Genomic DNA, 15,919 nt, shown 5'->3' on the forward strand with positions numbered 1-15,919 from the left:
AGATAATTGGAAGCCACTTTGTGGGTGCTGGGACTGAATCTAGATCCTATGCAAAACAGGAGTCTTCTTCACTTTTGAGACAGTCTCACTCTATAACCCAGGCTGGCCTCAAACTCAGAGAGAAAGTTCTGCCTCCCGAGTTCTGGAATTAAAGATGTGAGCCACCACATCTGTTTAAATGTTTAGATTATTTTCTTTTTTTTTTTTTTTTTTTTTTTTTTAATTATGAGTGTGTGCTTATGTGAATGTTTTTAAGAAGTTTATTAATACAGCTACTTCCATATAGAATTTTTTTTTTTAATTTCACATACACTGGTGTTTTGCCTGTGTGAGGGTGTTGGATCCCCTAGAACTGGAGTTAACACATAGCTGTGATCTGCCATGTGGGTGCTGGGAATTGAACCTAGGTCCTCTAGAAGAGCAGCTGGTGCTCTTAACCAGGGTGCTTACATGGTCAGTCCCTGATGGATTCCTATGCCTGGAGTCTCTAATGTCCATGATAGACAGCGTTGCATTGTGTGTTGTCATAGAAACCTGTTGAGGGGAGTGGCGTGTGCTTCCTCCAGAACAGTGTCAGAGCCCCACCTCACGTGGGTGCTGAGTAATGAACTTTTCTTGATGGCCTTGACAGGAAAAGTCGAAAATTTAACAGCAGTTTTGTTGTAGGTTAGAGAACACTGTTCAGGGTATCTTAAGGGGAAATGAGACTCCTACTGTGGGGTTCCCGTGGGACTGATCTTAAGTCTCTGCATTCCAGGCTTTTTCCAGCCTGGCTGAAGCTGCTTATGAAGCTGCAGATGTAGCTGATGATCAGGAAGAACCGGCCACCTATTGCTTGTCTTCTTCCTTTGAACTTATAGTTCAGAAGCTGCTGGAGACCACAGACAGGTAACTGATAATCTTTGGCAGCCGAGGACAGCACGTCTAACGCCTCTTTTCTAGAAGATGAAAACTGGGACATGACACAGCGCAGTACCTTCTCAGAGGTTAAAGGTGTCCTATCTGTAGGAGATGAAGTGTTTACAAAAGATGGAGAAACAAAGAAATGAAGACTGCTCCCTTTAGAACTGACGAGATGACAGTGGATGTTGCACCTCTGGAGAGGCTGAGGCAGGAGAATCTCAAGTTCCAAGTCAACTGAGGCTGTATGGGAAACTGTCTCAGAACATGCCAAACAAAGTAAAAATCTCTTTACAGAGTGATTGATTGATAAGCGAGAAGTCTTAGAGTAGTGGCACATTGCCACACCAAATCGGTCACTGTCCTTGATGGAGTTCCTTTGTGGCTGCTCAAGCGATTTCTTGAATTACCCTGTATTTTCTTGGCCCTCAAATTTTAGCCTGCTCACTCTTCCATTCTGAGTTTTGGTTATTGTTAGGGAGAGTTTAGGGTTGGGGAGTGAGTAGACAGGTGCCGTGGTACAGTTGTGAAGGTGGCAGTGGCGGGGACTTCGTGGAGTGGTACTTACCTTTTCACTTTAGATGGCCAGGCCTGCACAGTGAGTGCCTTTCCTCACAGTGCCACCTCACTAGTGCGCCTTATAACTTAGAGCATAGGATTGGCTCAAAGGACTTTAGGGTTTTGTGTTTTTTTTTTTTTTTGGCTGGGCGGCAATGGTGCACACCTTTAATCCCAGTGCTCATGAAGCAGAAGCAGGCAGAAGTCTATGAATTGGAGGCCAGCCTGGTCTACAGAGCAAGTTTCAGGCCAGCCAGGGATACACAGAGAAATCCTGTCTCAGAAAATCAGAAGGAAATAAAAAGAGTCTTTTTATGTAGCCCTGGCTGTCCTGGAGCTCACTCTGTAGACTAAACTCAGACCCACCTGCCTCTGCCTTCCAAATGCAGGGATTAAAGCTGTGCACCACTCCTGTCCGGCAGAAATTCTTCTGTGTGTGGGAGTGGTGCACATGTGAAGACTCGGGGCATCTTATCAAGTCAGATTGCTTCTGCCATCTGGGGTCAAGGACTGAACTCAGGCATTAGCCTTGGTGCAAGGGAATTTTTCTCCTTTGGTTTGTAGATACTATCAGATTGTCTACTTAGAAAACAAAGAAACAGACCAGGATTCCACTCTGTAGCCCATGCTGGTCTCAACTCTGGGCAAAGTCTCTGAGAGCCAGAATTTTAGGTGTGTGATATCATACCTGTGGTTTGTTGATATCTTTTTTTATTTTTGTGAGACAGGGTTTCTCTGTGTAGCAGTTGTGGCTGTCCTGGAACTCTTTGTAGACTTCAAATTCACAGAGATCCGCCCCCCTCTGCCTCTGTTGGGATTAAATGCATGTGCCAGCACGCCTGGCATGGTTTATTGATATCTTATTGCCAAGTTCAAACCTGGTTTACTGTCATACCATTTTTGGCTTCCTGTTTTACAGTACAAGAGATTGAACCCATGGTTTTGTGTGTACTACATCCTCAACCTCGGTTTCCTGGTTTGGGAAAAGTATCGTCTGCTTTACCAGCTCCTTTTCTGTACCTTCTCAATTGAGGCCTTAAGATTTTTGCTTTGTGTCTTTATAGACCTGATGGGCATCAGAACAACCTGAGAAGTTCTGCATATGAATCTCTAATGGAAATTGTAAAAAACAGTGCCAAGGATTGTTACCCTGCTGTGCAGAAGACCACCCTGGTCATCATGGAACGGCTGCAGCAGGTGCTTCAAATGGAGGTGAGACCAGGGAGTGGTCTGCCCTGGGGAGGGGGAGGCTCTTCTGACTTAGAAGCATTGCAGCCTTGGACACGGCCTTAGGTTCAGTCACCAGCACCAAAACCCAAGAACCTTGCATCTTACTGCCTGCTGTGTCTGTCCGTTTCCTGGTGATAATGCAGTGTTAGTATTCCGGCAACTTAGCTGATGGTCAATTGTGAGAAGGTTTCCATTAATTAGAACACCATCTCTTCTTTTCCTTCAGTCCCATATCCAGAGCACATCGGATAGAATCCAGTTCAATGACCTTCAGTCTCTGCTCTGCGCAACTCTTCAGGTATGATGATGCCATCTCTCACTCTTTCTCTTTTTTAATGGTGTTTTGCCTACATGTGTGTCTGTACACCATGTGTGTGAAGTCTTTATGAAGGTTGAAAAAGATGTTAGGTCTCTCCACTGAATTTACAAATGGTTGTAAGCTGTCATGTGGGTGCTGGAATCGAAACCAGGTCTTATGGAAGACCAGCCCGTGCTCTTAACAGCTGAGCCTTCTCTCCAATTCCTAACCTCCTCACTTAATACCTTAAAGGATGAGAACCATTTTATTATTGTTGTTGTTGTTGTTGTTGTTAATTTTATTACTATGACAGATTCATGGCACACAGAAATCTGAAATAGATTCTGACCAAGAGTTTTGCACAGAGAGTGCTTTGTTCTATACCTGAAAGAGGGATTTCTCACCTTTCTTTTGTGTTTGTCCTCAAAGATCTAATTTGTCTTTTGTGTAGATTGAAGTGCCTCAGAATAATGGTTCTTCCCAGCTGTACACCTCATGTGTTGACAGCTTTTACTCTTCGTTATTATCCAAGTGCAGCTTGGTCAGATGTGGTTCACTTAGTTAACAATATGGCCCTGGGGCTAGGGTTGTAGCTCAGACAAGTCATCAGCATATGCCGGGCCCTAGGCTCAATCCCTGCATAGACAAAAAGGCTTTAACTTGGCCATCATCTTTTGAAACAGTACCTGATGTGGCGTTTATAGTGCTTTTTGCTTTTCAAAGATTGACTAGAAAAAACGAAATAAAATTCAGTGTCTGCTTAACCCTTTTTTATCAGAATAAAAGGAAAGCTCGTGGGACATCTCTGAAGCATAGGTAGATACTGGATTTTTGTATGCAGGACACTTGGTTGTCTTCCTGTGCTGATGTCATTTAAGGCATGATTGGTGTTAGAACTGTCTCCTCAAATGGTAGTGATGGGGTGACTTTAGATGGCGCAAACAGGGGAGTAGGGGACAGTTTGAGGACTGAGTCTAGAATTGGAAGGAGTTGGGTGGGTCATTTTATCAGGACTGATTCTTGACCATTACAGCAAAAGTTAAGGCTGTAGGCTTGTTATTTGTGTAAGAACACCTCCAAGACATACTCTTTTGTAAGCTGAAATAATATGTCCCTCTAGTAGGACTGGGGTGGTAATGTTCTGTTTGACAGGCAGAGGAGGTGGTGGTGTTTTTTGTTTTGTTTTCGAGACAGGGTTTCTCTGTGTAGTTTTGGTGCCTGTCCTGGATCTCGCTCTGTAGACCAGGCCGGCCTTGAACTCACTCACAGAGATCTGCCTGGCTCTGCCTCTCAAGTGCTGGGATTGAAGGTGTGCGCCGCCGCCCGGCAGAGGTGGTGGATTTTTTTTTGTTTGTTTGTTTTCTGTGTATGTGGTTCCAGAGATTTGAGAAATAGAAGATCATTGAAATGAGTTTTTAATTGAAGATGATTTGCTGTGCCAGTTCTTGAGGAAAGTCTATTTGACTTTTTGGGGGTGGGGGAAGGAGGGTTTTAATTTTTTATTTTTTAAAGAAAAGGCGTAGTGTCCTGATTTGAGGATTTGGAATTAACAGATCTTGAATTCTTATTCCTTTCTCAGAATGTACTTCGGAAAGTGCAACATCAAGATGCTTTGCAGATCTCAGATGTGGTCATGGCCTCCCTGTTAAGGATGTTCCAAAGCACAGCTGGATCTGGGGGAGTGCAAGAAGATGCCCTGATGGCAGTTAGCACACTGGTAGAAGGTTAGTGTGTGCAAAGACAGGGACTGTGTCCTCAGGGCCGGAGAGGGGTGGTTGAATTGACACATGTAAATTATATCACTGCCTTCCTTGCCAGTCTCCTTAAGGGAGCATCAGTGTCAGACTGACCAGTAGCCGTCCAGGGGCGGGTAGTGCCCATCAGAGGGTCGGTCCATTGGGTTCTTTGGACTTTAGTAGATCAATGGGGCCTAGTGTGGTGTGTTTTTAGGAATTGATTGACTTTTACTGTAGTTATATATCTAACCATATAAAATTGTTCTGGTGAACAGTCTTCAGACTTTTCCAGGGTAATTAAAACATTAAAGAGCACATTGGATCTCTAGAATGCTTCATTAGGGATGACCTTTAAGTATGTTACTAAGGCCATTATTTGAGGATCAGTCCTATTTCTGGAATAAAGAACCTATGTCCAAAACTAGGTGTGATAGTACATGCCTGTAGTCATACACTCTAAAGGCAGACGCAGGAGAATTGTGAGTTTGAGCCTAGTATATGATACATAGGGAGTCCCTTTAGGAGAAAGAACAGGAAGATGCTGAAGATAAACTTCAGTTGGCAGAGTATTTGTTTAAAGAGCAGGAAGCTCTAGGTGCCCCCAAAGCAACATAAACTGCATGGGGGTACACACCTGTTACCCTAACTCCCAGTTAGCCATGGCAAGAGGATCAGGAGCTCAGCGTTATCCTCTGCCACACTGGGCTACATAGTAAACTCAAGGCCAGCCTGGGGTACATGAACCCTGCTGGTGGGGGGGGGAGCAAAGCACACATCTGTAGTCCAAGCATGTGGGAAGCTCTGGGGACACCTCAGCCACAGAATGAGGCCTTGCTTGTCTCAAGGTAACAAAACGGGGCCTAGAAAGGTGTCTCAGTGGTGAAAGGTGCTTGCTGCTCTTGTAGAGAAGCAGAGTTTGCGTCCTGGCACCCATGTGAGCTGGCCTACAAACACCTGTACCTCTTCTAGCCTCCAGGGGCCTATGCACACACATATACTTAAATAAATAGATGAAAATTATAACCACAAGAGGGATAGGAGTCAGGTGGGGAAGGCCCATTCTAGCTGCTGTGGTCTGCAGCTCCGTCTGCCTTTCTCCACTCTCTCTGTACTATGGACTGAACCTAGGGCCTTGCCTATCTTAGGCCAGTGCTCCACCACTGACCCACATCCCTGCCTTTCTGTTGCTTTTCCTGACTGGCTTGCTAGGTCTTTGCTGTGATTGACTAGTAGACCTTGTTTTGAAGCTGGCTTCCCATGGAGGAGGGAATATGAGACAACATTGCTGAGTCAGTCAATTAAAATTATTCTTTCCGTAAGGTCCATGCTACTTTGTTATTTTAGCTACAGGAAAATCTCATTCTGAGGCGCATTGGCATTCTCTCTAAGGCATTTGAATTTGGCCCTTCCAACTGTTAGAAAGTTCGAATGTTTTCATGATGGAAATACCAACCAAGACATATTCTGCCCAACATGTTGAGTAGTGTATATGTTTTGGGTTACTTGCTTTCACGTTGTGTCCTTTCTTACTATGATTAGCTAATAGTTTGTTCCATTAACAGTGTTGGGTGGTGAATTCCTCAAGTACATGGAGGCCTTTAAACCATTCCTGGGCATTGGATTGAAAAATTATGCAGAGTACCAGGTAGGATATGCTTTTCAAAAATAGTGTCTTTGGTTTTTGTTTGTTTTCACATTGCTGAGAATCAGAATTGGAGTGTTGCATGCTAATGCTAGGCAAATACTTAAACCATGAACTACATCCCAGCCCTCCAATCATACACTCTCATTAATGCAGCGTAGAGTAGTACAGACAAAATCAGGTTTCTGAAGCCAAGTGGTTTCCCTTTTGCATTATTTGTAGCCTTCAAGTCTGCCCTGGAGGTAGCGTGTGAAAAGCAGGATATTGGATCTGCCAGATAGAGATCACAAGATGACTGCCTGAACATTCCTAATTAAAGGGCAGCTGCCAAGTTAGGCCACCAGTGCCCTACCGAGCAGCACTGTTGATCGTGTCTGCCGCCACTGTCCTTTCCTACTGATGACTCGGCAGCTAGTGCTCTTGCTGAATCTGGTTAAAATTCCATAATCTCTACAAGGGAAGGAAGGATGTGTTCTGACTTGATTCTGGTTCAAGTGATGAGAGACCACTGACTGGGTAGAAATAACGCTGTACTCGGCTGGAGTCTTCTCTGTTTGGAAAATGGTTCTTTGACTCTGCAGGTGTGTTTGGCAGCTGTTGGCTTAGTGGGAGACTTGTGCCGAGCCTTGCAGTCGAACATCTTACCTTTCTGTGATGAGGTGATGCAGCTGCTCCTGGAGAACTTGGGGGTGAGCATTCTGAAGAAGTTTAAATCTCCAGGTCTGTGACAAGGAGCTTTAGATTCCTAGTACACTGCCTGTGAGCTTGTTTATTTTATAGAGAGATCTAAAGTTGCAAAGTTAATTAAAGGGATGTGTGTTCCACTTGGAGGAAATGGTAAAGTAAATATATAATTTTTTTATCCAACAGTAACTCAGTTGTTGTGCCTCAAGTTTCTTGGGTCTTCAATTCAGACAAGACTTGGTATTTATAAATTCCTGTTTTCTTTTTTCCTTGTTAGAATGAGAATGTCCACAGGTCTGTGAAGCCACAGATTCTGTCTGTGTTTGGTGATATTGCTCTTGCCATTGGTGGAGAGTTTAAAAAATACCTAGAGGTCGTATTGAATACTCTGCAGCAGGCCTCTCAAGCCCAGGTGGACAAGGTAAGCTTGGAACCAACTGTTGATGGTCTTCTAAGACCAGCTCTAATGGGAGCAGAAGGACTGTTGATGTGTGTGTCTCTTACGATGGCCAGTATGACAGAGGTTTTGTTCTTTGTCTCTTCCAGTCAGACTTTGACATGGTGGATTATCTGAATGAGCTCAGAGAAAGCTGCTTGGAAGCATATACAGGAATCGTCCAAGGATTGAAGGGAGATCAGGAAAACGTACACCGTTGAGTATATAGCCCAGCTCCCCAATCCACTGATAGGGTGCATCTTACCTTTGTAGCCCACTGGTGAATGAGTACCTGCTCCATATGGGAAGAAAGAAAAGTGCTGTCCTAATGAAGACAGTGGTTGGGGGGAGGCAGCAGATAGGTATTGGTATTCCTTCGGTGCTCTCTTTCTTCCTTGTAGGGGTGGCAGAGTGCAGGGGATCAAACCCAGGGCTACATGGCATGGTAGCAGATCTCCACCACTGAGCTGTACCTCTAGCTGTGTCTTTTTTAGGGGTCTAAGGAGGCCAGTGGGGAAGTGCTCTTCACTGACTGCAGCCACAGCCAGAGCAGCAGTTGTGGAGCAGCTCAGGCCCACAGTGGAGGGCGGCATTTGTGTTCACGTGTGGGAGGAAACTGTGGTGTAGGAGCACTTTCCTACGGTGTAAGGCCTCCTTCTGTTCTTCAGGACCACAAAAGTCCTGGGTCCACGTGATTACAGAAGGAATACCGATCCCCTCTGTTGCTTTGAAGGATGAGAATCGTTTTTTGCTGTCACTCTGTATAACTGCTTATCCATCTGGAACTTTGCTATTGGGGTAGAATAGCAGTGGCCATATTGAAAAGAGGCTGAGTCCTGTCTAAATGGGACAGTTTAATCAGACCTCCTCTTTCCTTTATAGCGGATGTAATGCTGGTACAACCCAGAGTAGAATTTATTTTGTCTTTTATTGATCACATTGCTGGAGACGAGGATCATACAGATGGAGTTGTAGCATGTGCTGCTGGACTGATAGGGTAAGTCATGCCTTCTTCCACAGAACCAGATGTGTGTACAGAGAAAATCTGCTTGTTTGTTTTTTCCCCCCAAGACAGGGTTTCTCAGAATATCTCTGGCTGCCCTGGCACTCACTATGTAGACTAGTAATCCACCTGCCTCTTCCTCCCAAGTGCTGGGGTTAAAGACATGCGCCATCACTGCCCGGCTAGGAAAATGTTCCAAGTGGAATGGCAATAGCCCACAGGAGTGTTGTTCGTTGGTTCGTTGGTTTCGTTTTGCAGTGCTGGTGAGAGAACCCAGGGTTTCACACTGTAGCCCTTCAAGATTATTCTTTATCTTGTATGTGTGTATGTGTGTGGAGGGCAGAGGACAGCTTGAGGGATTCCCTTCTCTCCTAAACCATGTGGATCTTAGAGATTGACAGCGAGCAGCTTTACCCACTAGGCCACCCCACCAGCCTCTTCTGAGATCCTGAGGCCATGTTGAGATAGTGTCACAGCTTTTCTCTTTTTGTTTTTGTTTTTCGAGGCAGGGTTGCTCTATGTAGTGTTGGCACCTATCCTGGAACTCACTCTGTAGCCCAGGCTGGCCTCAAACTCACAGAGATCCGCCTGCCTCTGACTCCTGAGTGCTGGAATTAAAGGTGTGCGCCACCACGCCTGGCCTAGCTTCACAGCTTAAAGGCCTGGTTCTACTTTTTTTTTTTTCCCCTTTTTACTCCTTTTGAGAAGGTCTTGATATGTGACTGGTGTTGACATTGAACTTATGATTCTTGTCAGCTTCTTTGTTGCTGACATTACAGGGTTGTGCCACCACACTCAGTTAGCTATTAACATTGGGTGAGTCCTTCTAACCCTTGCAACTTAATTTATTCCAGAAATCTCTTAATATTTTAAGAAGTGAATGATCTGGGTGGTGATGGCACACACCTTTAATTCCACTACTTGGGAAGCAGATGCAGGCCAGTCTTTGTGAGTTAGAGGCCAGCCAGAGCTACACAGAGAAACCCTGTCTCGAAAAACCAGGTGGATAAAAAAGTGAATGGATACTGAGGAACCCATAGTTGGCTCTGCCTGGTTTGGCAGCATCAACCATGGTACTGGCGTGGCCAGGAAGTCACTCATTCTCGGGTATGTTTGTTTTACACAGGGACTTGTGTACAGCATTTGGGAAGGATGTACTGAAGTTAGTAGAAGCTAGGCCAATGATCCATGAACTATTAACTGAAGGACGGAGATCAAAGACTAACAAAGCCAAGACCCTGGCTACGTGGGCAACAAAGGAGCTGAGGAAGCTGAAGAACCAAGCTTGGTAAGAACTGTCTCCGCTCCTTCAGGTCCTGGAGCAGGGTGCAACGCTGGACGCACTTTTGGTGATGGCTGCCTAGTGGACTTTTGTGTGTACTCTTCTCTCACCCTGCTTCTGAGTAGGCCTTTCGTCAGGTAGCCTTAATCTTTTCTACGCCAAACATTTGACTCCTTGTGGTAAAGGACAACAAAACTCAGGATCAGAATACTGAAAATATTTTGGGAACCTAGTAAAATTTTCTTGTATCTTTTTTGCTTCTGTTCCTTTCATATCCTTTGCTTGTGCTGTGAATCAAAACCGTGGTGCAGAGCAGGGTTTTTGTATGTAGCCTGGCTAGCCTGGATCTCGCTCTGTAGCCCAGGCTGGCCTCAAACTCACAGAGATCCACCTGCCTCCGCCTCCCAAGTGCTGGGATTAAAAGTGTGCAGCACCATATCTAGCCTTGAGTGGTCATTTATTGATTGCTTAGATTGCTGGGAATTGAACTCAGGACTTCACATGCAAGTAAGCACTTTCACCACTGGACTGCAAAAGTTGCTTACTTCTGGCAGCGGGTAGATGGTGTAAAGGAAGACAAGAAACATACAATCTCTGAGAGTTGGCAGATCCCATTCAAACTTAGGGGCAGTCAGTTGTAGGAGTGGGGGTGTATATGACTGCAGGATTGACTTCTTCATCCATTTGTTTTCAGATCTGGTACCATTGGGATGATGACCTGAGACCCCCACTGGAAATCTCCAATCTTTTGAAAAAACCCGGAAGTGAGGAGTGTGCACGGATGCTGAATGTTTGGGAATGAGAGGATGAGTGAGTGAGGCTTGAAAACACCACATTGAAAATCCTGCCACAGCCAGCAGCAGCAGCAGCAGCAGCGCTGTTAGTGAGCTAAGTAAGCACTGACTTTGTAGAAAACATAACATCAGTCATCTTGGAACAGAGAAACAATGGATTGACTTACTTATTAAAACAAACAGCTGTCTCTTCCCAGGGGAGGCTAGAACTAGCTTTCCTGCCTTGGTCGGTGCCGAATGGGGTGACAGGTTTGGGAGAGGAGGGCCTGGGTTCAGCTGTGGGGCGGTGTTGTGAAAGGCAGCCTGGCCTTTGCTACTGAGGAGAAAGATGGAGCCCGGGTCTTGAGCCCACCTTCACTGTACCGGCGCACTTGGTACTGTGCATGTGCCCGCTAGAAGGCGCGTGGGGGATTTCACAGTCTGAGAATGAGTGTGTGTGAGTGAGGCGGTATCCACATTCTCAACTTCAAGTCATTGCAGTTTCTTTTTCCCAGAAAACAAAGGGGTTTGATGTTGCATTTCATAAACTAACTGAAGTTCTGGCTACTGATGCAGCACAAGAGACATGTTTAAACAAAATGAGGAAAGACGCTCTTTACGTTTGGTTTGGTTTCTTTTTAATTATTCTAGGGAAAACACTGACGAATGGTCAGAGCCCCTGTCCTGATCTTTTCATCAAGGCGCCTTTCCTGATACTATGGTTCAGCTGTGAGTGTAGCTGTGGGGGGAGGGGGGAGACAAAGAAAACTCTGGAGTTAGAGGAGATAGAAAAAATTAAAGTACAGTTGTTACAAATAAAATGCAGACTTCAAAGACAGAAAAAGCCACAACCCCAACCAAATTTAAATGCTTGAAAATTGGCATCACAAACAAGCTCATTCCTGACTTATATTGTGGCAGTCTGAATGCCCCCAGAAAACTGTGCCAAAGAGTTTAGAATACAAATGTACAATAAAAGTAAATACACACTCAAAACCGCAAACTTCAGGTAACTATTTTGAATTGCAAATGACGAAAATTTAATGTTGAACAATCTGATAAAATAACCATTTGGAAACTGCTTGGCCTTCTGTTCTTTTCTTTGATTGACTGCAATGCGGTACTGGTCTCTGCTGCACTTCAAAACCAACTAACCAGTAAGACAGATGTGTGTGTGTGTGTGTGTATACGTATACCCACACACTAACGACAACTGTTGTGATGGAAATGGCACTAGGAAAAGGTTCTATTTTTCCACTGAAGTTGAAGAGGAATAAATGGTGTCAGACATTCCCCTGCTCACACGCTTTAGTATTTTTTTAAAGTGTGATGTGCTGTGATTACCATAAATCAGAATTATTTTCCCTTTCACAAGGGAACAAGGCACCCTGAATTTTAGTCTTTCAGCAATAAGAAAGGATTTCAGTGAGCTGGCCCCTCTTGGCTTGTGCAGACATAGGAGATTTGCTGGCGTTTTGAATATGCTGCTTTAAAGAAATAATAATAGAAACCAAGGGAGTTTTTATTGCTTCCTGGTGGTTGGAAGATTTAAAACACAAGACCCTTCTTCCCACTTCATTTCCATTGTAGTAGAAGGTATTGGCTTAGGTTTTCTCCACTGTCCCTCATCTCCCCTCCCTGTCCAAGCCTGTTCCTGAGTGGGACTGGCTCCGTCTGCCTGTCCATACGCAGCATCTGTAGTCGCTCTTTACAGGGTATCAGATATTGTGCCTTTTGGTGCCAGGTTCAGAGTCAAGTGCCGATCTGATCTGTGAACCAGTGTACAAAAAAGTATTGGAAGGAGAGCTGCTCCGTTGTGAGTGAGCAGAGCAGTCACTAGGAGCTAGTGAGACGAGGGGCCCAGGCCTCTGAATGCCTTGTTTCCATCTTAGCCGTTTTTTCAGATTTACTAACCATTCCTGATACTAGATAGGGTTGGGGCAGGGCTGGGGGGTGGGCAGAAATATTGGGGGAAAGGAAAAAACAATCTGATCATTCCTCAGTGCTACCCGTTTCTGTCCTGTGTGGGCTGCTTAGCGAGACAGCAGGGGAATAAAGTACACCGAGAACCATGACGAAAACAAAACCTTCCGTGTGTTTGCCGTGTTTTGTTCCAGGGAAGCAGTTGACAAGTGCTGTTACTAATGCTTTCTCCCAGATGCATTCATGCTGGAGAGGAGGAAATGGGCTGCTTGGATTGTGGTCTTGGTGCCTTGCTATTCTGTACTCGTTATACATTTTAATCCTCTTTTAGTTACCTCCAGCTACTGTTTCTATGGTTTGGGTGTTTGTCCTTAATCAGTTGGCTCCACTTAAGGCAACTGAAATAAATGCTTTCTGTCCACTCACTGTCTGGGCCTTCCCCACCCTGAGTCTTGGCACATTCCTTCAAGAATGTCGTTACCGTCTGCTTGGGACAATGTCAGTGCAAATGTGAAGAAAATGGCGTCAGACTAGACGGGCTGCCACGCACGGCAGCTGCCTGCACCTATTCTATTGGTTCATTTTGCTTTTCATTTTTCTCAGTTCCCCCAGTCCTCCCTCTCTGTTGAAATGTTGAAGTTTTAGCTGTCAGAGGCGACTGTAATCCTGCCCTAGGGTCTGGAGATGTGGAGGGACTTGCTCACTATGGTGTTCTAACGTTCAGAACCAAGCAGTCTCCTTACTCTTACCATTTTAAGATGTGTGTAGTCTGACTTTAGAAGAAGTCCAAATTCCATCAGCTTTGATAGCATCAATCTGTAATTGGCATTCAGAATGCCATTGGCATGCCAGTCTGTGATGGCATTAAAGACCTGTTAAAACACTTGAGCCCAACTTTATTAACCAAAACTGATACCACCACCTTTATCTTCTGAATAAAGTCCGCTTTATTTTTATTTTCAACATTTTGCTGCTTCGTTCTTTGTTTCAGATGTTGTCACTGCTCTGGTTGTGAAGTGAATGGTTTGGAAGAGGCTGGAGAGAGTGAGTGTGTGTGTGTGTGTGTGTATGTGATGTGTGCGCACGCACACACACACAAAGAGGGACTAAGAGCGTGTAAGTGAAATGGGTGAATTGCCACCTGAGTGAGACACAGACAAAGGTGACTATGCTGTAGGAGACCTATTGGGGAACTGAGGAACTGGGGAGGTTGTCCTCGGTCTCCGCAAGCTTTCAGGATAGGACCCTAGTGGTAGCCCACCCAAAGTTCCTATTTACTTATCCTGCAACAGTGAACTGTGTCTCTTTCCCTCTTCCTGAATCTTGTGTTTAAACTGGGTCCTTCCTTTGCGGTGGGTTCCTGTTGACGGGCCCAGTGGCGCCCACCAACTGAACTGCCTTACTTGCAGAGTAACAAGCTTGTGGCCCTCCAGCTTTGCTTTTGCACACTCCAGAAGGAAGCCCTGACACCTACTCTGCATACTTAGGAGTTAGGTACTGCTCTCTCCATATGTTGTAGAGTCAACAGTAGATACAGAAATGATTATATGAGGGAAAGACAGCTGTGTCTTGTGTCTTATTGTGAAGATTACTGCGTGAGAAAACTATTAGGTCATGAGCCACAGCCATTGACCCAAGAACAGGTATGTTTCCAGTTCAGGCTGTTGTCCAGAAAGTTCTTGATCTCTGCAGGGCTGCAGATGACTACAATGTGACAGTTCCCTTGAATGCTCCTCACTAAGTGTTTAATAGCCCTGAAGTGAACAACAGCGGGGGTGGGGGTGGGGGTTGTTACACTATATCTTAACTGTCAGAACAAGCTTAGTCTCTGGTACCTTTCAATGTAAGGAGCAGAAAGGTTGCTAGGCGAGGATCACAGGGAGTCCGCTGTGTGGGCATACCCTGAAGATGCTGCCCTGTGTTGGCCGTTTCTGAACAAGCACCATCTGCATGTATCCTAGGCTTGTTTACTCTTTGGTTGTGGCATTCCCCACTGTCAGTGTAGGCTTGCTAATGCTGGTTACCCTGGGACTCACTCTGTAGACCAGGCTGGCCTCAAACTCAGATCCCCCTGCCTCTGCCTCCAAGTGCCGGGATTAAAGGTGTGTGCTAATGTATTTGCTAATGTGCCCACTCCTGGTTAGCCTTGCCTTACCTTACCTTAGGTAAAATGAATGGCAACAGTATTGGTCAGTAATTAGCCATTATTTATATGGTATCCATTTTATGCAGTCGGTCAGATGCTAAGCCTGAAACAGCAATAAATGTCATTCATTTTAGTCCCATTTTAAAGATGAGGACTGGGACACAGAAGCTAAGAACCTTGCCCACTTCTCAGTGGCCCCTAGGCTGTGTGTGTACTGAGTATCAGTTGGTATTAGTGAAATTCAGTCCCGTGATCATTTTGTCTTAATTCTGTAGTAAGATTGATTGCATACCTTTGACAACCGCTAAGCATTTTGTGGGGGCTGGTGGACAACACGATGCCTCAGTGGGATAAAGGCACTTGACAGACAAACCTGACAACTTGAGTTCCATTCCTAAGAGTGGTTTTCTGACCTTCACTCACACTCCATGGCACGAGTGTGCCCACAGTGACGCACATACACAATAAAAATGCTGTTTCAGTAGTATGCTAACAGGATCTCTGCAAAGCCGGGTTGGTCTCAAACTTGAGATCTTGGCCCCTAGAATGCTATGGTTACAGGTGTGTGCTACCATAGTAAGCTAAAAACAGTAAAACTCAACTTTAAGATTTATTTATTGGGGCTGGAGAGACTCAACACTTGGGTACTAGCTGTTTTTTCCAGCGGACCTGGGTTCAATTCCCGGCAATGCATGGTGGCTCACAACCATCTGTAACTCAAGTCTCAGTCTGATGCCCTCTGTGGGACCAGGTGCACAATAGTGCACACACATATGTATAGGCAGAACACTCATACATTTACACACTAACGTTTTATTCTCTTGCTGCATTTGGTAAGTGCATACCTTTAATCCCAGAACCCAGGAGGCAGAAATAGGAGTTCAAATCCTATCTGGTCTACATAAGTTCCAGGCCAGCCAGAGTGACATGCTGAGAAGCTGTCTCCAAAAACAAAAAGGTTACCTCTGTGGGAGGCAGCATGGGTCTGTGTGCACCACATGCATGCAGATATGCATTCAGATACCTTTGGAGTGAGTCTAGAGATCATCAGATCCCCTCCCTGAAAGTGCAGTTTCAAAGGGTTGTGAGCCACCTGGTGTGTATGTTGGGAACTGAACCTGGGTCCTCTGTAAGAGCAGTAAGTGCTCTTAGCCACTGAACCGTCTTTCTAGTCCCAACTATTTTGGGGGTGGCTGTGGCCTTCATACTGCCTCAACGCAAGTAATGGGGTTATAGGCATGAACTACTATACCCAATAATAACTGCCAAACTCAATTCACTGGGTGGGGCTGGGAGCATGCCTCTTTG

At 45.2% G+C, this 15,919-nt stretch overlaps 1 protein-coding gene across 1 annotated transcript in view; it reads left to right on the forward strand.

The window, feature by feature from the left end:
- Positions 1-13,421, forward strand: part of Kpnb1 (karyopherin subunit beta 1) — a 30,649-nt gene extending 17,228 nt beyond the window's left edge. The window contains exons 12-22 of the mRNA XM_028869069.2: positions 758-888; positions 2,523-2,670; positions 2,915-2,986; positions 4,566-4,710; positions 6,285-6,367; positions 6,946-7,053; positions 7,326-7,469; positions 7,595-7,700; positions 8,367-8,481; positions 9,614-9,775; positions 10,464-13,421. Of these exons, the coding sequence (XP_028724902.1) occupies positions 758-888; positions 2,523-2,670; positions 2,915-2,986; positions 4,566-4,710; positions 6,285-6,367; positions 6,946-7,053; positions 7,326-7,469; positions 7,595-7,700; positions 8,367-8,481; positions 9,614-9,775; position 10,464 (1,215 nt within the window). The 3' untranslated portion in view covers positions 10,465-13,421. The remainder of the gene's footprint in view (positions 1-757; positions 889-2,522; positions 2,671-2,914; positions 2,987-4,565; positions 4,711-6,284; positions 6,368-6,945; positions 7,054-7,325; positions 7,470-7,594; positions 7,701-8,366; positions 8,482-9,613; positions 9,776-10,463) is intronic.
- Positions 13,422-15,919: the final 2,498 nt, after the last annotated feature.

The sequence above is a fragment of the Peromyscus leucopus genome, chromosome 8b (genome assembly GCF_004664715.2).
Source record: "Peromyscus leucopus breed LL Stock chromosome 8b, UCI_PerLeu_2.1, whole genome shotgun sequence".
In the NCBI taxonomy this organism is placed as follows: Eukaryota; Metazoa; Chordata; class Mammalia; order Rodentia; family Cricetidae; genus Peromyscus; species Peromyscus leucopus.